Genomic DNA, 21,562 nt, shown 5'->3' with positions numbered 1-21,562 from the left:
GCTATTCGAATAACTCAGACCTGGAAGAGTAGCTGCATCAGCAAGGGAGAGGGGGTGGGCTGGAGGTTTCCTGAAGGGGGGCGGGAGGGGGCGGTGGAACAATATGTTAAGGATCTGTCAATCAAAGGAGAACAATAGGTTTGCCCCTGAGTGTACACCTGCCCCTGATGTAAGCAACTGGCACTAACAAAACGTGCTGATGCTCTTGTTGTCCCACCACTTGCTTTAACGCAGTGCATCAACTTTGTGCTTTCCGCTGTTCTTCTAAAAACAGAAAGGGCAGCAAGTAAGATGTTGACCTACCAGAAAAGAGAAAGACGCAAGTACAATGGATGAAAGAATTACATTAGGATCTTTGGAAGCGGAGGCTCAGCAAAGAAGTTATAGGAAACAGGGGAGAAGAGAATTCATACAGTTGTACCTTTTAACTCTTTGGAGCACGGTGGTATACATAGTATACCACCTTTTGAAAATTTTCTTGGCTCTTTGCACAGTGGTTTAACTGCACGACCACCACTCTAATATGCTCACCTAGTTCTCTACTTATCAGACAGATGGCACTCACTGCCTATAAGGAATCAGTTCCCGCCAAGAATTGCATAGATTACAACTGTGAAAGCTGCGTGCTGAGTTGTGCATGGTTTTTGCGTGTGAATAGTGGTTTATAACGAATTTCTTGTTGCGCCTGTGTTTTTTCCATATCTTGGACGTCACAGCTACGGTATGAACCCATGTATACATTCATATGCACAATCTTCCGTTATTTATATACAATTTATTTTGGTGGTATATTATTTGTACCACCGTGCATGTAGCAGTATTCTATTGCATTTCGTTTCCTAGTATAAAATTCGAAATCCTCCGCTACAAAGTTTAGTTTTTAATTGTGTTGTGACTTATTTTAGCTCTTTCTCCATTTTGTTTTGCTTACGTATTCTTTACTTGGATTCAGGCTGTTGTTTGAAAATGAAAATGTCAAGAAGAGGCTTACGAGATGAAGAAATCGAACGATTATTGTGTGAAATTCCATCAGACGAGGATTCCACTGTTGACACCACAGATGACGAATCTGATTATGAAGCAAGCATTGTTGCGGAGGCTATTGTGTCGTCTGAAGGCGAAGTTTCAGAGAGCGAGGAAGAAAGTGAGTCCACTCCGCCAAAACGCGCTGCTGACACAGCGCCAACTTGGGGACAACAATTCAATGCTACCTCAGGAATGCAGTTCGACAGTGAATCAGGACCAAGTGCTTTTATTAGGGACATTGATGATCCAGAACCTATCGATATATTCGAAAAAATATTTCCAAAAGAGCTAGTTGAGCTAATCGTTTTCCAAACAAATTTATATGCGACGCAATCTGGCAAGTCTTTCACTCCAACAACTGACAATGAAATACGAACTTTCCTGGGAATCAACATTTTGATGGGTATAAAGCGTATGCCAGCATACAGAGACTACTGGTCTAGTGCCCCAGAACTTCATGATCGTTATATTGCATCTCTGATGGCAGTAAATCGGTTTGGATGGTTACTGAGGAACATTCATCTGAATGATAACACATTGCATCCAGAAAAAGGACACCCAGGTTATGACAAACTGTACAAGCTGCGACCAGTGATCAAGATACTATCTGAATCTTTTTCCAAGTGTTACCAACCCAGCAAACACCTAGCAATTGATGAGTCAATGATCAAATTCAAAGGCCGCAACAGTATGAAACAATACATGAGAGATAAACCCATAAAGCGTGGTTACAAAGTGTGGATGCTGTGTGACAAGACCTCTTACAACTTGAAATTTGATATTTACACCGGAAAAGTAGGTGACACAGTGCAAACAGGCCTTGGGGAGCATGTAGTGCTGAGTTTGTCCTCTGAACTCGTAAATAAAGGCCATTATCTTTATTTCGACAACTATTTCAATAGCTATAACTTGTTGGCTGGTTTACAGCAGAGAAACATATATGCCTGTGGGACAGTTCAACCAACAAGGAAACATTTACCCAAATTAAAAACAGACAAAGAATTAAGCAGAGGTGAATTTGACTGGAGGGTCAGCAACTGTGGCATCCTCTACTTGAAGTGGAAAGATAAGAGAGCTGTTCATCTCCTTTCAAATTTTCACAGTCCTGAAGTTACTACAGTGACTCGCCGTGAAAGAGATGGTTCACGCATAGAGCTACCTTGTCCTCAAGCAGTGATGGATTACAATGCACACATGAACAATGTCGACAAGTTCGACCAACTGAAAAAATCATATGAAATAAGCCGGAGAAGTAAAAAGTGGTGGCACCGAATATTCTTTCACCTGCTTGATGTCAGTATCGTCAACAGCTATATAATTTGGAAGGAACTAGGCGATAGAGAAAAAATGACTGCCAAAGTCTTCAGGATGAGTATCCTGCAAAGCTTAGTAACCCAGAAAACACCATTGAGGCCATCTAGACTTCATGAGAGTCAAGTCCACGTAAAGAAAAACAAGCCATATGTTTCCTCACGCCAGCGTCTCGACAATTCATCCCACCAGCCAGAGCGTACTACCGCCAGACGTTGTGCGAAATGCAGTACAAAAAAGAAGCAAGTGCGCACTTTCTGGATGTGCGCTGAATGCAAAGTGCCTTTGTGCCTTAGCAAAACAAAAAGGTGCTTTCAAGATTTTCACAAAAAGGAATAAGAAACATATTTTATTTGTAAGGTTTGTAATTTGATTTTGTATTGTAAATGACCAATTGCCAGAAATAAAATTATTTTACATTAATTATACTAATTATTACTGCTTAGAGTAGAATTTAAAGGTGAGTTACAAGCACAAACCAAGATATCTCAAAAACTTTAGGTACGGCCCTAAGTGGCATGGTGGTATATTATATATACCACCATCTAAAACCAAAATCAATACAATAAAAAATTTTAATTCATGTTTTCCTTTATTAGCAACCCCACCAGACATAGAAAATGCATGTTTTATTAAAAAATTAATTAAACATAAAATCTGTGCATCAAAGAGTTAACACTTTGAATTTCTCACCACTGGAAGCTCTGTTTAACTGTCCACTGAGTAAACAATCTAGTTCCACAATAGGTCACTAGCTAACAATGGGTGGCTCTCCATTATCATCCAATAAAAATATTGCTATTCAATTAATGCTTTTTCGTTACGTCTAAATTTATGGCTCAGTTCTGTTTTCAATGCTGTATCTTTGGCGCTTAATAATGACTGAGGATTAAATGAGATTTATTCACAAAGTTAAGAGATTCTAGATCTAAATATTCTACAAACCACCTGAATCAGGTTTTCTACATGTAGTAAAACTGCTTTAACATTAATGGCTGCACATGGGACAGATTTCAATAAACAGTTGCGGGTATATGTCAACGTTGTTGAAATGTACCTCCAGCCTATGTAAGTAACTTATTTTTACAATAATACACTCCTGGAAATTGAAATAAGAACACCGTGAATTCATTGTCCCAGGAAGGGGAAACTTTATTGACACATTCCTGGGGTCAGATACATCACATGATCACACTGACAGAACCACAGGCACATAGACACAGGCAACAGAGCATGCACAATGTCGGCACTAGTACAGTGTATATCCACCTTTCGCAGCAATGCAGGCTGCTATTCTCCCATGGAGACGATCGTAGAGATGCTGGATGTAGTCCTATGGAACGGCTTGCCATGCCATTTCCACCTGGCGCCTCAGTTGGACCAGCGTTCGTGCTGGACGTGCAGACCGCGTGAGACGACGCTTCATCCAGTCCCAAATATGCTCAATGGGGGACAGATCCGGAGATCTTGCTGGCCAGGGTAGTTGACTTACACCTTCTAGAACACGTTGGGTGGCACAGGATACATGCGGACGTGCATTGTCCTGTTGGAACAGCAAGTTCCTTTGCCGGTCTAGGAATGGTAGAACAATGGGTTCGATGACGCTTTGGATGTACCGTGCACTATTCAGTGTCCCCTCGACGATCACCAGTGGTGTACGGCCAGTGTAGGAGATCGCTCCCCACACCATGATGCCGGGTGTTGGCCCTGTGTGCCTCTGTCGTATGCAGTCCTGATTGTGGCGCTCACCTGCACGGCGCCAAACACGCATACGACCATCATTGGCACCAAGGCAGAAGCGACTCTCATCGCTGAAGACGACACGTCTCCATTCGTCCCTCCATTCACGCCTGTCGCGACACCACTGGAGGCGGGCTGCACGATGTTGGGGCGTGAGCGGAAGACGGCCTAACAGTGTGCGGGACCGTAGCCCAGCTTCATGGAGACGGTTGCGAATGGTCCTCGCCGATACCCCAGGAGCAACAGTGTCCCTAATTTGCTGGGAAGTGGCGGTGCGGTCCCCTACGGCACTGCGTAGGATCCTACGGTCTTGGCGTGCATCCGTGCGTCGCTGCGGTCCGGTCCCAAGTCGACGGGCACGTGCACCTTCCGCCGACCACTGACGACAACATCGATGTACTGTGGAGACCTCACGCCCCACATGTTGAGCAATTCGGCGGTACGTCCACCCGGCCTCCCGCATGCCCACTATACGCCATCCCTCAAAGTCCGTCAACTGCACATACGGTTCACGTCCACACTGTCACGGCATGCTACCAGTGTTAAAGACTGCGATGGAGCTCCGTATGCCACGGCAAACTGGCTGACACTGACGGCGGCGGTGCACATATGCTGCGCAGCTAGCGCCATTCGACGGCCAAAACCCGGTTCCTAGTGTGTCCGCTGTGCCGTGCGTGTGATCATTGCTTGTACAGCCCTCTCGCAGTGTCCGGAGAGAGTATGGTGGGTCTGACACACCGGTGTCAATGTGTTCTTTTTTCCATTTCCAGGAGTGTGTATGACCATATGGAATGATGGGTGCTACGTAGGTTGCTTTATTTTAGATTTGAGCAAAATAGTGTGAACAGGCAAAAAGATTATACTAATCTGAAAGCAACTGAGCAAAAAATTGTAAAGGCCTCCAAAGTAGTAGAAGGTAGCATGCCTCTTCTACCTATATAGTATATATTATTCTCCTTTGTTTGATGAAAGGAAAAAAGGGAAATTTACATCATTAACTGAGGCACCAGAAATAAAACTACGTGAACCGGAAACCTTTAAAATATAAAAAGTGAAAAGTTGCCTTAATAAACGAAATAAGAGAAATTAGACAAAAAATTAAAGGAAGGCTGTTAAACAAGTTATGCTGGATGAGTCTTTTGATGCAAAGCTTATTACAAGATGAGTTTGATTGTCCAGATCTAAATCACCTCCAAAATCTTAGTCATAAAACATATGAGTATCGATGATGACGACAACGACGACGACGATGATGGTAAAGGGACTCAAGTCCATGATTATTAGTCCTTTAATGCTCTCTTAGAGTCTAAGGTGTAGATACTAGCTTCGTTTTGTCCCCTTTTTGTTTAACAGAAATAAAATTGTCATAACTTTTGCACTAGGTACAGTCTTAGGCATTAAACCTGGCCGCTAACCAGCCGCCACAGAGACTGTCTGAGACGTCCTCTTAAGGCGCCAATTAAACAGACCCTCCTCACAATTTTGGGTCCAGCCATCTGAATGAAAACTGTGTTGTCTTGCGCTCGAGCGTTGCAGTGTTGTATCTGCGAGTGGTCTAGTGGTCAGTATCGCCTTGCTCGACTGGTCTAGTGGTCAGTATCGCCTTGCGCGTTGAGCGAGCAGGTTCTCGTCGGCTTCCACCTGTGCCGCAGCGCAGCTTGTGTCGAAGCTACTCAGTCTTGTTGGTGTATCGGCCGGAGTCACATCCTAGTTGCGTAGCGGAATTTGTTGTCGTTTTCCTCTTGGCGGCGGTGTTTTCTGCCCGCGCCATGGTGTCTGTCGAGTCTCCTAAATCTGTTCCTCATCGAGCTACTGTTCATTTCAGTTTTGGCAAGAGTACTCGTCGTGTTCAACCTGGCTCCTTAGAAATTCACGATTGGTTGGCTGATGTTATCCGTGTTGCAGCTGATCAGGTAGATACTGCTTACTTTGATTCTGATTTGTATGCATTCTTTATGAAGTTTTATGATCCCATTGAAGTTGAAAGACTTCTCTCCCGGGTTGGTTCTAAAGTGTTGTTTACACATCACGATGGTTCTGTTAGTCAGGTCCTCCTTGAAAATGCGGCACTCGAGAATTTATAACCTTCCTCCTGAAGTGGGCGATTCATTTCTGAAAACAGCGTTGCTTCCTTTTCGAATCATACAGCATATTCGATGGGAACGCTAGTCAGCACAACATCGCTTCCAGTGTTATAATGGTATCCGGACTGTGTACATGTGCATTAAAAAGAATATTCCTTCCCACTTAACTGTCTGTGGTTACTGCATCCATGTTACATATACAGGGCAAGAAGGAACTTGTTTAATCTGTAACGAAAGCAGTCATCTCAGATCTGACTGCCCACGCCGTACTACTGTTCTGACGTCGTCTTATCGAAAACGTCTTCCTTTAACGTCAGCAGACATAGTAACTTCGCAGTCAGCTGTCAGTCAGTCTCAAGCTTTAAGCGATGTAGGGGAACATTACCCCCTACTCGTCGCGAATTTCCACTGTTACCGACGCGTACCAGAGCGGCTTCTGTCCACGAGGGGACGACGGCTCCTGCAGTGCATGTCAAACGCCGGCAGACTGAGGATGGTACAGATTTCGAGGATGCCCCACTTCAGTCTCGTTCTTCTGACACGGCGTTGACAGAGGGTGCACCTTCTGGCGGTAATTCGTTGCCTACTAATGTTAATTGTGATTCCAGTATTACCAGAGAGGATGTAGCTGCTTCTGTTGATGTTGAAATGTGCGTTCAATCTGCGTCCCCCACTTCACCCGTCGACGTGACGGTTCCCGTGGGTTCCGTTGTTCCCGCAGAGACGTCGCCTTCTGACCAGCCTTTACAGTGTTCTAGTGCAGTACCACCCCTCCTCCACGCTGAGACGGTCGAGCAACGGGATTCTACGGGTTCTCTTCCTGATGTTCAGGAGATGCCACCCGACACCAGCACTGCATTACCTGTCTCTTCTGTACCTGATGTTGCTGTTGGTCGTTCTGAGTTGTGTTCCCCTATTTCCGACAAGTGTGGTGACGATGGCTCCTCTGTCAAATCGGAGCTTGACGTGCCCCCAACCCCTCCACATCAAGAGTGTATATTTTCATTGAGTGGTGTGAAACAGCGTTTTCAACCTGCCCGTGCTGCGGCGCGTCGTAAAAAGAGAAGCGCGGATTCCTCAGCGTCAGGTGGGGAGGACTAGCATTATACCTTCTTTTCCCTGCCTCCGGACATTGGGGAGAGACGGACGTGATAGTGCTTTTTCCTTAATGTTGTTTATTGACCTTACATGTGTTAACGGATGCATGCATGTACATTTCTAACCCTCAATGTTAATAGGATACATTCCCAATTACGGCTTACTGCGTTACGCCAGTTTATTTACGATTCCCAAGCTGATATCGTGTGTTCACAAGAAGTATCATTTGATGTGTTTTGTCTTCCTGATATTCTATGTTTTTCAATGTCACGCCTGAAAATTCTACCGGTATGGCTTTGCTTTATCGAGATGGATTCACGCTGACGGACTTCGAAACGCTACATGATGATCGCAGTATAGGCTGTAGTTTTTATGACCTCACCTTAATTTTCCTTTACGCTCCGTCTGGATCCGGTCGTTCATCCGATCGCGCGCATTTCTATGAGGAAGAAGTTGTTTATTTACTCCGACGGAACCGGTGCAAGGTTTTGTTAGGGGGCGATTTTAACTGCGTCTTATGCCGTGTTGATCAGACCCTCAATCATACATTTTGTCGTGAACTTAATGATATGGTGACGTCCTTGCATCTACAGGATGCTTGGGTTTGCAGATATCCTACATTGGTGCGGTTCACGTTTTTTACTGCTACTTCAAGTAGCCGATTGGACTCCTTTTATTTATCTGCCCCCATATGTAGGCAGCTTCTATAGATGTAATTCCTGCCAGTTTCACTGATCACTGTGCTGTTTCAATTACTTTTAACCACGTCCCGCAGTGGGTCCATCTCTCGTGCCCTTTATGGAAGCTAAACACTCTACATCTCACGGATTCTCTCTGGAAGGCATCATCGCAGACGTATGGCGGCGGACAACCCAGTCCCAGACGCGTTATTCCTCACTTCTCCAATGGTGGGTTACCTTTGCTAAACCCCGGATTCGAAATACACTCAAGCATTTTAGCGCTGAAAAAGCTGCTGAAATAAGGCGCTCTAGGGAATTTTATTGTGCAGTCATTCGCGATCTTTACGATAATGCTCGTGATGCCTCCTTGAGGGTCATCGACGTCCACCGTGTGAAGGCAAAACTTCTCCAACTGAAACATATGCAAATGGATGGGGTCCGATTGCGTTCCTAGCCTCGTTCAATCGTACAGGGTGAGTTGACCTCTCTCTATCATCTTCTCCGGCTTCACAAGCGATCTCAAAGAACGTGTCTTTCTACCATTTGTTCTCTAGATGGGAAGAATTTTATATTCGATTTTGGCCATTAATAGGAGATACGATAACTTCCATGGTGAATGAGGTGTTCCAGGGAGGCCTTCTCCCACCCACCTTTAAGGTTGCTAAAATAGTCCTGATTCCCAAAAAGCCGGGACGTTTGCATGTGGTTCAGGTCCGCCCAATAACCCTCTTCAACTATGATTATAAAATAGAGCGCGAGTGGTCAATAGCCGAATATCGGTATTGTTGACTACCATAATTGCGAGTCATCAAAGTTGTCTTCCAGGTTGTACTCTCCTGACTCCCGTTGCTGAATGTAGAGACTTAATTTCGATTGCTTCCACCATTCCCGTGCCAAGCGCTTTGCTTTTCATTGATTTTCACCAAGTGTTCAACTGCGTCAATCATGGATTCCTTATGCAAGTATTGACGACTGTTGGTTTTAACAATGCTGCACGACGGCTGTTTAGCTCTCTAATCACTGGTATTTGGGCGTCCATTGACATAAATGGCTGTCTTACTTCCCCCATCGCGGTGTGTCAGGGCGTCCTTCAAAGGAGTCCATTATCAATGTCGCTCTACGTGCTGTTTCTGGAACCATTATTGCGAACTATAGCTGCTCGTCTGAGTGGCTGGTTGCTGCTGGGAGAAAGGTTTACCGTTCGTGCATATGCTTATGACGTTATGGTTCTTCTCCATACCCATGACGGTATACCACTGCTGAAGGAAGTTTTGGATGCCTTTTGTCGTCTTACGGAAGCGCAGGTTAATGACCAGAAATGTCGTTTACTCAGTTTGCGAGGATTTGACGCTGTTGAAATTCCACGGGCTTCGAAGGTCACCCGATATCGATCGTTGGGTGTTATAATTGACAGCTTTCCGCTAAAGATGGCTACGATAAACTGGAAGTCTGTCACGGATAAGATTCAGGGTGCAATCATTGAACACGAGCGTTGCTCCCTCTCACTTCTTCATAAGGTTCGGGCCATGGAAACGTATGTGTTAAGCAAGGCTTATTTTATTCCACAAATCTTTCCACTCCCTGCGATGGTGTCCCACAAGTTGCAAAGTTTAACTGGCAGGTTTATCACTCTGTATTTCGCGTGCATTATGGGGTCATGGCACGGCCCCGTTTGCAGGGAGGTATGGGCCTCCCTGACATTCGGGTTAAGACGTCTGCCTTATTCATCCGTCGCACCGTGTTAACGCGTCAACGCGCCCCCCAGCCACTTACAGCTCGCCTTTATGACTGTATCCGACCAGTGAGTTTAACACCTCCAGCAGATATTGGTAGGATTAGTTATAAATTACGGCACGTCAGGGAATTTTTTCTTGAGGTCAGTTATTTAGGAGTAAATATCCTTTCCCAATCGAATCTCTCCCTAAAAATACTGTTAAGCCGCTTGCCAGTTCCTTATAGTCTTCCCTCTGTGGAAGCCCTGTCGCCAGAAACGAACTGGAAGATTGTTTGGTCTAACATCAGTCTCTCGATTTTCCCGATGGAAGTGGCGTCCTTATGGTACCAAGTTGTTCATGATATTGTACCTACCAACGTGCGACTTTTTCGTATTGGCCTCAGTGTAACGGATCGCTGCAATCTTTGCCATGAATCTGATACATTATCTCATCGGCTGATTTCCTGCGGTCATGACCATTGGAGATGGCTTCGCCGACAACTGGCATTTCTCCTCAGGACGTCGGGGGCGGCTATCTCGGGGGAAATTCTCGTGCGTCCTGATTCAACCTTCTTTCCTCGATCGAATAACAATGGCTTGTTGGCCATTATGTCCACTACGTGATGGTGAGTGGATATGACGCAGATCCGTCTGCCTTTTCCCACTATATGGCCACTGCACATTGGACGTGGCTCCGGATGCTCCGTTATTGTGAATTTTTTTCTAATATGTTGTATCTTGTTTTTCATTGCCAAGGCGTTGGATGAGTTGCCATGCCCCCCCCCCTCTTTCTTTTTTTTATTTATTTCTATTTTTGTGGCCACCTCTATGGATTTAGATGTTCCACGACGTAGAAGTGGCGGAAGGAAGAATGTATGGGCACGTTAAAATTGCCGCCCCATTCCTTCCTATGCGTTTTTCTGATTTCACCCTTTTGATTTTGTCGAAATGACTTCTTTTGTTTTATTTTAATTGATTGGCTTCAATAAGTGTTTCGGAAAAAACGAGAATATTTTCGTTTTTTGAAGGAATACACTGCCATTTGAGTGTATATTTCGGTGCGTTTCCTGCGAAAAAAAAAAAAAAAAATTGCGGAATCGGCAGCGTGGTAGGTTGATAAAATATTGCATTTCATGGTTGGCGGGTTAATATATATATATATATATATATATATATATATACACACTCCTGGAAATTGAAATAAGAACACCGTGAATTCATTGTCCCAGGAAGGGGAAACTTTATTGACACATTCCTGGGGTCAGATACATCACATGATCACACTGACAGAACCACAGGCACATAGACACAGGCAACAGAGCATGCACAATGTCGGCACTAGTACAGTGTATATCCACCTTTCGCAGCAATGCAGGCCGCTATTCTCCCATGGAGACGATCGTAGAGATGCTGGATGTAGTCCTGTGGAACGGCTTGCCATGCCATTTCCACCTGGCGCCTCAGTTGGACCAGCGTTCGTGCTGGACGTGCAGACCGCGTGAGACGACGCTTCATCCAGTCCCAAACATGCTCAATGGGGGACAGATCCGGAGATCTTGCTGGCCAGGGTAGTTGACTTACACCTTCTAGAGCACGTTGGGTGGCACGGGATACATGCGGACGTGCATTGTCCTGTTGGAGCAGCAAGTTCCCTTGCCGGTCTAGGAATGGTAGAACGATGGGTTGGATGACGGTTTGGATGTACCGTGCACTATTCAGTGTCCCCTCGACGATCACCAGTGGTGTACGGCCAGTGTAGGAGATCGCTCCCCACACCATGATGCCGGGTGTTGGCCCTGTGTGCCTCGGTCGTATGCAGTCCTGATTGTGGCGCTCACCTGCATGGCGCCAAACACGCATACGACCATCATTGGCACCAAGGCAGAAGCGACTCTCATCGCTGAAGACGACACGTCTCATTCGTCCCTCCATTCACGCCTGTCGCGACACCACTGGAGGCGGGCTGCACGATGTTGGGGCGTGAGGGGAAGACGGCCTAACGGTGTGCGGGACCGTAGCTCAGCTTCATGGAGACGGTTGCGAATGGTCCTCGCCGATACCCCAGGAGCAACAGTGTCCCTAATTTGCTGGGAAGTGGCGGTGGGGTCCCCTACGGCACTGCGTAGGATCCTACGGTCTTGGCGTGCATCCGTGCGTCGCTGCGGTCCCGTCCCAGGTCGACGGGCACGTGCACCTTCCGCCGACCACTGGCGACAACATCGATGTACTGTGGAGACCTCACGCCCCACGTGTTGAGCAATTCGGCGGTACGTCCACCCGGCCTCCCGCATGCCCACTATACGCCCTCGCTCAAAGTCCGTCAACTGCACATATGGTTCACGTCCACGCTGTCGCGGCATGCTACCAGTGTTAAAGACTGCGATGGAGCTCCATATGCCACGGCAAACTGGCTGACACTGACGGCGGCGGTGCACAAATGCTGCGCAGCTAGCGCCATTCGACGGCCAACACTGCGGTTCCTGGTGTGTCCGCTGTGCCGTGCGTGTGATCATTGCTTGTACAGCTCTCTCGCAGTGTCCGGAGCAAGTATGGTGGGTCTGACACACCGGTGTCAATGTGTTCTTTTTTCCATTTCCAGGAGTGTATATATATTATAGGTTCATATTCTTACGGTGAGAACGGTGAGAGTTCGATTCCAACTTCTGCTGATGATTTTTGATAGGGAGGGAAAAAAAGTGGTAAACGTCGCACAAAGTAGACGCAATTTCGCCCGTTTAGGTCCACTCATTCTGTTGTTTGTTAATTGAATTTTGGCTGTCTGCTAAAGGTATCACTTTGACAGAACCTCAAAGATAATTTGCTTCATTTTCTAATCCACCAGTAATATTAAAATCTTCCACAAAAAAGCTCGAGGTTGCGTGAAGATCAGAACATTTCATGTTCGAGAGTTTCGTCTACGTACAGTGGCCGAGTCGTACTGGGTAGCTCAGTTGGTAGAGCATGTGCCCGCGAAAGGCAAAGGTCCCGAGCTCGAGTCTCAGTCCGGCACACAGTTTTAATCTGCCAAGAAGTTTCAGGAAACTGTTTCTTGGTGTAGTTTTGATTTTATATGCGAAATAACTTCGATAACTCTAGTATCATGCAGTTACACAAGATGTGTACGTTCCTATGAATGTATCTATGAAGTGCCATTTTCATATTTGTATTTCTAGTATTTGTTGTCCAGTTACATATCGGATTTTGCATACTTCAGTCTTTCGAAAGTTGTTTAAGGCTTATAAAATATAGTCCCACGTGGAAAAATGTCTAACATTTGTGATATGTTTTGCGCTCTCGGTATAAAGGAGGGGTGCAGGCAGCAGCAGCAGCAGCTCGAAGCATTTGTATTGTATGTGGCTCGAATGGTATTGGACAAATCACACCAGAAAAAAAAAAAAAAAAAAAAACTTGATTGTTCCAAGAAAGATCCTTCTGGCATGAATGTTTTCCCTAGAATTCTTGATAATTGACATGAGTGATGAATTGTGACATTTGCTGTCAATGGGCTAGGTGACTATTATTACATTTTTGCTCGAACGTCACCAGTTTGCTCACTGAGCATTCCTATGCAGTACTGTTACTTGTGACAAGCTATAATGCCTTTATGTTAACTTTGTAACAGTCCCAGCAAGCGACATCTTCACGAGCAAAGGGCAGTGTGAGCAGATAATATTCGGCATTTAGTGGCACGAAATGGGTGTTGTGCACTATGAACTCCTCCGCATGAGTGTTCCCATCACAGCTGGCATTTTTGGCAACAACTAAGGCACCTTGTGATCACTGTATAAGAAAAAGACCAACAGAACAGCTTCAGTTGTCACTACTGCACGATAACGCACTCTGGTGATTTCAGAAACAGAACTATCCAGTTTGTGTGGGAAATCATCCCTTAAGCACTTACACTTCTGATCTTGCGCCCTCAAATGTTTGCCTTCTTAGCTGCTTATCGAACAACCGTAATTGACAACATCTTTAACTCGGAAAGAATAGGTTTCACCTGAACATTGTCAGACTTTTAGATGATGTTAGAGAATATATTGTTGATTAATTTCTCTCGTATGGTTACTATTGTGTTCAGTAAACTAACCATAAATGTTCAGTTGGATTCATGATGGGCCATCTGGGTGCCCAAATAAGCCGCTTGAATTTTCCAGAATGTTCTGACATGTCACATTGTCATCCATAAAAATTCCATCGTCATTTCGGAGCATGAAGTCCTTGAATCGCTGCAAATGGTCTCCTAGCCACACATAACCATTTCCAGTCAATGATTGGTTCAGTTGGACCAGAGGATCCCGTCCATTCCATGTAAACACAACCCACACTATTATGCAGCCACCATCGGCTTGCACAGTGCCTTGTTGACAGCTTGGGGCCAAGGTTTCATGGGTCTGTGACATACTCAAAACCTATCATCTCTTATAAACTGAAATCAGGACCAATCTAATAGGTCACGGTTTTCCACTCATCTAGGGTCCAACCAGTATGGTCACGAGCCCAGCAGAGGCACTGCAGGCAATGTCGAGCTGTTAGCAAAGGCACTAATGTCTGTTGTCTGCTGCCATAGCCCACTATCGTCACATTTTGCCACACTGTTCCAATGGATATGTTCATTGTACATACCACATTGATTTCTGTCGTTATTTCACAGTGTTGCTTGTCTATTTTCACTGACAACTCTTTGCAAACACTGCTGCTCTCGGTTGTTAAGTGAAGGAAATTGCTTTATTCATGGTCAGAAGTAAAGCCAGAAATTTTGGATTCTCAGTATACTCTCGACACTGTGGATCTCAGAATATTAAATTCCCCAACGATTTCCAAAATGGAATGTCCCGTGCATCTAGCTCCAACTACCATTCCATGCTGAGTCTTAACTCTCGTCATGTGAGTATAATCACATTGGAGACCTTTTGAGGTGAATCACCTGAGTACAAACACAACAAACATTCAAATGCAGTTTCTGAATGAAAAAAGCCACTGCATAACTCTTCCTTACACACCCAATTTAGATGGCTTTACTCCAAACTATTTTGTACAGTTTGGCTGCAATGCTAATCGTTTGCACATCAAAGCATGTTGTACAAATTATGCCAGTTCATCTACATCTATGCGACTACTCTGCTGTTCACAATAGAGTGCCTGGCAGAGGGTTCAATGAACCACCTTCAAGCTGTCTCTCTACTGTTCCACTCTCGAACGGCACACGGGGAAAAACAAGCACTTAAATTTTTCTGTGCGAGCCCTGATTTCTCTTATTTTATCGTGATGATCATTTCTCCCTATGTAGGTGGGTACCAACAGAACGTTTTTGCAATCTGAGGAGAAAACTGGTGATTGAAATTTCTTGAGAAGCTCCCGTCACAACGAAAAATGCCTTTGTTAATGAGCAGCCCTTCTTTGTACTTTTTCGATGTCATCCGTCAGTCCCACCTGATGCGGATCCCAAACCGCACAACAATACTCCAGAATAGAGCGGACAAGCATGGTGTAAGCAGTCTCTTTAGTAGACCTGTTGCACCTTCTAAGTGTTCTGTCAATGAATCACAGTCTTTGGTTGGCTCTACCCACAACACTATCTATGTGATCATTCCAATTTAGGTTATTTGTAATTCTAATCCCTAAGTATTTAGTTGAATTTAAAGCTTCCAGATTTGTGCGACTTATCGCGTAATCGAAATTTAGCTGATTTCTTTTAGTTCTCATGTGAATAACTTCACACTTTTCCTTATTCAAGGTCAATTGCCACTTTTCGCCCCATACAGATATCTTATCTAAATCATTTTACAATTCATTTTTTTCATGTGATTACTTTACAAGACTGTAAATGACAGCATCAGCTGCAAACAATCTAAGACTGCTCCTGAGATGGTCCCCTATATCGTTAATATAGATCAGGAACAATAGATGGCCAATAACACTTTCTTGGGGAATGCTGAATATTATTTCTGTTTTATTTTATGACTTTCCATCTATTACTATGAACTGTTTCCTTGCTGACAGGAAATCACAAATTTGTTTCATGCTATCTTTGGGGTTTTGCAATCTTAATGGCCTGCAATGTATACCGTTGGCCTCTAACATCATCAATAAAACATATGTTCTGTTTGTTTAAAAATAAAAAGGGAAGTTATTACATAAGTACTGAAAAGTAACCCATTCCCCATTGAAAAGTGACCCATAATAAGGAAGTAACAAAAGTATGGTAACAAAAGTATGTGTCAACTGAAATCTCAAATTTCACATTTTGTTCTTTTCTAAGAACTATAATTACAATTTATGAATTGCCCTAAACCGTCTGTTCAAAAAGTTGTCAGACTGATTTCATTCCCGGCGTGTAAGCAAAGTCAGCACAATGACTAAAGTGGCAGCTTCAACTAACAACTTTAAATAAAAGATGTGCATTCGACCAATCAGTTGCGAGCAGGCAGTGTGAAGTAGTAGGCATGTGGGTGTAGCGTGTCAACATTGTTGTGTCACAAATTTCAATGGAGCAACGAACTGCACATCTAAATCAAGTTTTCAAGACATTCTCCAGAACTTTTTGACAAAGAGAATAGAATGTGCAAAGTCTGTCCAGCACACTTTGACTCCCAAACATGAAAGACGTGCGGACAACTGCCGTGACTTGATTTGAATGCAAAAAGCAGACAATTTTTTTCTGTAAAAAATCATCGCGGGTGATGAGACTGTGTTATCAACATGGACCTAACACACACATAAACGACATTCAAGACAATGTGACACACAAGTTGAACAGCATCCCAAAGGAGGACTTTTCTGACAGTTTTACATGACCCTATAAATGTACTGTGCATTGTTCTCAATTGTGCAGAGACTACGTTAAACATCTGAAGCCTTAAAACCACCATATTAACTTTGATTAACTTTATTAATCCAGTACCAGAACATTTTGGAAAACAACAAGTTTCCTCTGAAACAATTACAATTTTGTTGAATATGATCCTCACCCTCCTTTCCCCTACTTACCCACAAGGAAATTTGAGACTACCTCACATCCCATTAATCAATTTCATGATTAATTTTAATTTCTTGTCCTACCTCACGATACTACTCTTGGTCTATGATGTCTTTTGTGGTTTTCCTACTCAAATTTACAAGATGAATGAATCACTAGTTCTGAAAAGCATAGGCTTGTTGCCAAATGTGGAGTAGAAAGTTTTTTTTATCTTGACTACTTTTATTTTTATTTCAAAAGGAATAAAGACTTTTTTTGTTTATTTCAAATTTTTGCCACAGTATAATACATTATACATCTGACTTCCAAAGCAGATATGACAAATGAAATAACATGGCTTTAATTATGTTCATAAAACAAGATTTTCATTTAAGTAACTATTAAACTTTTATCATATATTGGTAAAAGAAAACGTTATTTTTAGTGATACTATAAAAAGTTGGCAAATCATTTTAAGAAAACCAGTACTTCATGTTCAGGAATGATATGCACAGAAATAAAATATAAATCAGAGCACCATAATATAAGTAACATGTGAATATAAGTACTATCAGTGCAGTAATTGTGTAATTCACACACATACAATACACATCTTCAGTACAACAGTAGCAGTTGCTGAGCAGTTGTACTGCACATTCAACAGAGTATGTCCTGTAATATTACAATTAAAGACGTCATGGTTCAATATTGGTCTACTTAACCACTACTGCTCTCATTATAGCTATATGCTACACCATAAAAAAAAAAAAACACACACACACTCACACTCACTCTCACTCTCACTCTCACTCTTTTGTGATGCTTTGCACCAAGTGGAAGATCTATATTGTGCAATAAATTACACAAGTCAAAAGAACACACTATTTCTTTTTGTAGCAACAAATACTGAAAAAATACCATTTAAGAGCACTCTTCAATCAACAATGCAAAATAGTTATCTTATTCTGTAAATTTCCAATAACATTCCTGTGCAATAATAAAGACCCAAAAATAAATATTGAAGTAAATTAGCTTGCAAAATTACATTATTCACTATTTTTCAGATAATGAAACAGATGCGAAAAGTTGGAGTTTCTAGGTGCCACTTCTCAAAGGAGGTTATAAAAGTGGGCAAATTGTTTCCTTTGAAAATACAAGAAAGTTGTTATAAAAAAAAATAACAATCCATGTAACTTATCCATTGTATTAATGTATTTTCACTTTTTCAGATGCAAACTCTTCTGCCCTTAATTGCTGGAGAAGAAATCCTTGCAGCTAAAAGCAGGAGATGTGGAATGGCGCTCTCCTGCTGTCATAGTTCAGATTGTTGTCCCTAAATTTGGTACATTTTTATTTTTAATTTACTGTTACATTTGTACATAAATTATCTTAACTGCACAATATGAGCAACAATGAATAGCAATAAAAACAGCTTACACCATTCTGAAACTGTGTACAAATACAACACCAATATAATCTGCAACTGCTTACAATACAAGAACCGGTACACACAATATCTGAAATGGTACATATGTAAACAAAACCTTTTCCTACGAGATCATGGAAATTAAGGTATTCACATCAGCCATGCTCCTAAAACTCAACTATACTGATAACTTCGTAATAAAAATTGTATCCTTTTTTGTGTCATTAATTATCTGACTATCATTTGCTTTCAGTACAGTGTATTACATAACTTACATCAATTACTTTCATGAAAGGAACATATAACTGATATTCTTCTGTTACTATGTAATTTATATAAAACTGATATTCTTCTGTCACTATTTAAGTAAATACAGCAAATAAATGCTCATTTCCCTCTATTCATTGTTCATGCCAGGTGGATTATGGAAAAATAGGTTAAGTAGAAAATTATTTTCCTGCACATTTGAAACAATAAGTTGTCAGAAAGACTCTGAAGCAATGGTAAGGCAAATGCTGAAGCACCTGGTGTTGGACTGTGCAGAACATCCAACCAACATATGGTCCACCTTTGGTGCAGAAAATTTTTAGCAATTGTGATTAGCTTTTACAGGGAGATTTTGTTAGCCACAGTAAACACAAATTATGGTACAAAAAAGCTGATACATGACACTGCTACTCTCTCAATTTGTTATAGTTCCATATTTTGGTGTACAGTGCCTTTAGACAAACTCACAAGGAAGACCATGGAATGTTTTGTAGGAGAAGCCGGTCAACTTCAGTCAGCAGTGCCACTCAGTGAGAAACAAGTTAGTCAGCAGTACTGCACAGTATTAGCTTAAGATCTTCAATTGGTTTAGGATTAACTGAGTGATGAACTAACACACACCCATACAAAAACAGATATGTGAGCAGTGTACACTTCATTGACACAATCTGAACTTCCAGTCATCATCTACCAATCACACAAACACAATTTCCGTGATTAGTGCACATATTAAACAGTAGTCAGCCAAAGTACAGATCAAAAGAAAGAGTGACAAAAATATTGGATGAATACTGGCATCCTGACATATAATCCAGAAACCAGTTTATCACTACAGCAAAAAGTTGTGAATGATATGTAGGAGAGGTATATCTGTATGGAAGTAATGAAGGAAGATTAAGGTTTAATTTCCAATCACTGATAAGGTCAGCAGAGCAGTCTTGTATGGAAGCTGTCAAAATTCAGACATGCATGACTGATGGCAGAACTGATTGACAAGTAGGATTTCACAGAGTCTCTGATGACACCCGAGGGCTCCATCACTTGTGAGACCATGTTTTAGGAACAAGCTAGAAAAGGAAAAGTACACCATTTGCTTAAATTACATTTAACACTAAAAATAAATAACACTGCCTGTCACAACACTGTGATGTTTTGCCCTCCTCAGAAATCCTTCAGTTGCAGACCTTTTTTAAGCAAAATCCTTCCCAACATGATGGCTCATCATACTGCGGAAGTGTCCCAGCTCATATATGCTTGTCGATAATCTGTAAATTCCATAACAATTTGTTAGATATAACAGTATATTAATATAAAATTACAAAGATGTATTGATAAAAACTGTCTGCATTGATCTTTCACATGTATTGTCTTTCGTTAAGAATATATGAATAGTTATGTAAAATAAAATTATATATGTCTCCTGTAATTAACTGAATATACTGCATTGATGAGGTAATAAGAGATCAGTTCTATGTCAAGTTATCCAGGCTGTCTCACCCACAATCTCAGATTTCGATGTAAATTGGCTTGTGTGTTGTTCTTAGGGAGAACACCACCAAATTTCAGCCTTTTATCACTGCTTCCACTTTATGTCACTTCAAAGATAGGAAGTTTAGTTGATTTTAACATTGTGATGGTACAAAATGACATTTGCTAAAGGTACCACATTTTATTTGTCACCCACACAGTTTGAAATTTTGAGGTTGTATATTCTATGAAATAAGGATTCTAGCAAAAAAAAAATCTCTCTCACCTTTAAATAAAATCACAAAGACAGGAAAAATGTTTACTTATGTCTTTGTATTTTATTTTGCAAAAAAATGGTTCACCATTACATTAAATATAACACTGAGGGAAGTGAACAATCCCTATTTTTTCCAAACAAATTCTCAAAGCATGGGCTATCACTTGGGAAAATCACATTAATGGGGTTTTTGTTCCTTTACATATTTTTTTTATTTTGGTAACAAATAATGGTTTTTAATTTTTTTCCTGAGGACATAACATACCCCACTGAAATTTCAAGGGTTCTGAATATTACACTTGAGACCTAACAGAAATTTTAAGTGATGAAATTTATAAAAGAAACTTGGTCCATCAATAGTACTGTAAAACAGCTCAAGGTCATTCCATTTTTTTTTAAACAGCACTACATTCTGTAAATGTAATTTACAACAGTAACATTTTTATTCTAAATAGAGCACACACACACACTCCTTTGGAAATTAATTAGTTCTCCCAGTTGATGTTTTATGACATTTTACAATGGCAAACATGAGAAATGGGAACCAGACAAATATCCTCAGCTTATACATCCCTAACCCGTACCAGCTCCTCCCCAAAGTTGATTATGCAGTAGAAATAGCAGGCATCAATCCAGTGGACAACAAAACCATAGTGGCCAAGGATATACTAATTTCATTCACAGATAAAAGGTAAAACAAGGTTGACAGCCACTAAGTATCAAGTATTGCAGATACAGGTCCTAATAGGTAATGGCCATCAGTTCTACCCAGAAGGCATTGCCAGTAGAGGATCTACTTCATGCCTCTGGTATGTGTGTATGCATAACTGGTTCAACATTTAACCATTAAGCAAACAGTGTAAACTGTCTTTAAACTGGGAAATCCACCAAGGACTGAAAGGAACAAATGCTGAAAAACAGAGTGTGTGTCATTTACTATGGAGTGGGGAAAGGCAGCAGTTTGAGCAGAGGGACTGTACGCAAACCACTATTGGAGCTCCAGAACAGAGCCTCTTTCATGGCAGTCTAATGCCCCGGCCAAGAAAAAGGATGGGGTGATCAAAATGTTCAGTGAAGCTGCATTGCATAACAGAGTAGCAACTTAAGACACATAAGCTGTAGGAACAAACCCTTTCCTCTGCCAGGAGGCTGTCCACAATGCTACTTCAAAAAAAGGCACCAATTGCAACTCTGATCCCATATTGGTGTGTCATTTCCAGCAGCCAGTTCCAACGGGCTGCAAATCCGTGAGTCAGGCTTCCATAACCTGGACAAGATAAAACAAAGGCTGTGTGAAGCCTCAAAAGGGTGGAGTGGTCTGCACCCAAGGAGACGCTGCCAAGGCAGTGCATAGTGTTGTGTTTTAACCAGCACAATCTTCAGCTGGTGAATATGGGGAATCCACGACAACTGGATATCAAATATGAGTCCAATAAAGTGAGACGACTACATAATTGGACAAGACATGAGGGAAGTTAAGTTCTGGATGCAGGCAAACTATCTGACAATGAGAAAAA

At 42.3% G+C, this 21,562-nt stretch overlaps 2 protein-coding genes across 4 annotated transcripts in view; one reads left to right on the top strand and one right to left on the bottom strand.

Moving 5' to 3' along the window:
* Positions 1 to 972: 972 nt before the first annotated feature.
* LOC126470893 (piggyBac transposable element-derived protein 4-like) lies at positions 973 to 17,945 on the top strand. Its single transcript, XM_050098916.1, has 2 exons — positions 973 to 1,821; positions 17,838 to 17,945. Exons 1-2 carry the CDS (start codon positions 973 to 975, stop codon positions 17,943 to 17,945), a joined length of 957 nt encoding a protein of 318 aa, XP_049954873.1.
* Positions 16,923 to 21,562, bottom strand: part of LOC126470266 (ero1-like protein) — an 82,279-nt gene continuing 77,639 nt past the window's right edge. For 2 of the 3 annotated variants that reach the window (XM_050098005.1, XM_050098003.1), the window contains exon 12: positions 16,924 to 19,566. In XM_050098005.1, coding sequence (XP_049953962.1) covers positions 19,491 to 19,566 — 76 coding nt within the window. In that variant the 3' untranslated portion in view covers positions 16,924 to 19,490. Of the gene's footprint in view, positions 19,567 to 21,562 lie in introns of all 3 variants that reach the window. The other variant, XM_050098004.1, reaches the window with a different exon arrangement.

The sequence above is a fragment of the Schistocerca serialis genome, chromosome 3 (genome assembly GCF_023864345.2).
Source record: "Schistocerca serialis cubense isolate TAMUIC-IGC-003099 chromosome 3, iqSchSeri2.2, whole genome shotgun sequence".
In the NCBI taxonomy this organism is placed as follows: Eukaryota; Metazoa; Arthropoda; class Insecta; order Orthoptera; family Acrididae; genus Schistocerca; species Schistocerca serialis.
Note: the sequence above shows the minus strand (reverse complement) of the source record. Positions and strands in the feature narration are given on the sequence as shown.

Bases quoted from the DNA above. Each gene is read 5' to 3' on its own strand.
- LOC126470893 (XM_050098916.1), top strand. From the start codon at position 973: ATGTCAAGAAGAGGCTTACGAGATGAAGAAATCGAACGATTATTGTGT. The intron at 1,822-17,837 runs GTAGGTGACACA...TCACTTTTTCAG, and splicing joins TTGATATTTACACCGGAAAA to ATGCAAACTCTTCTGCCCTT.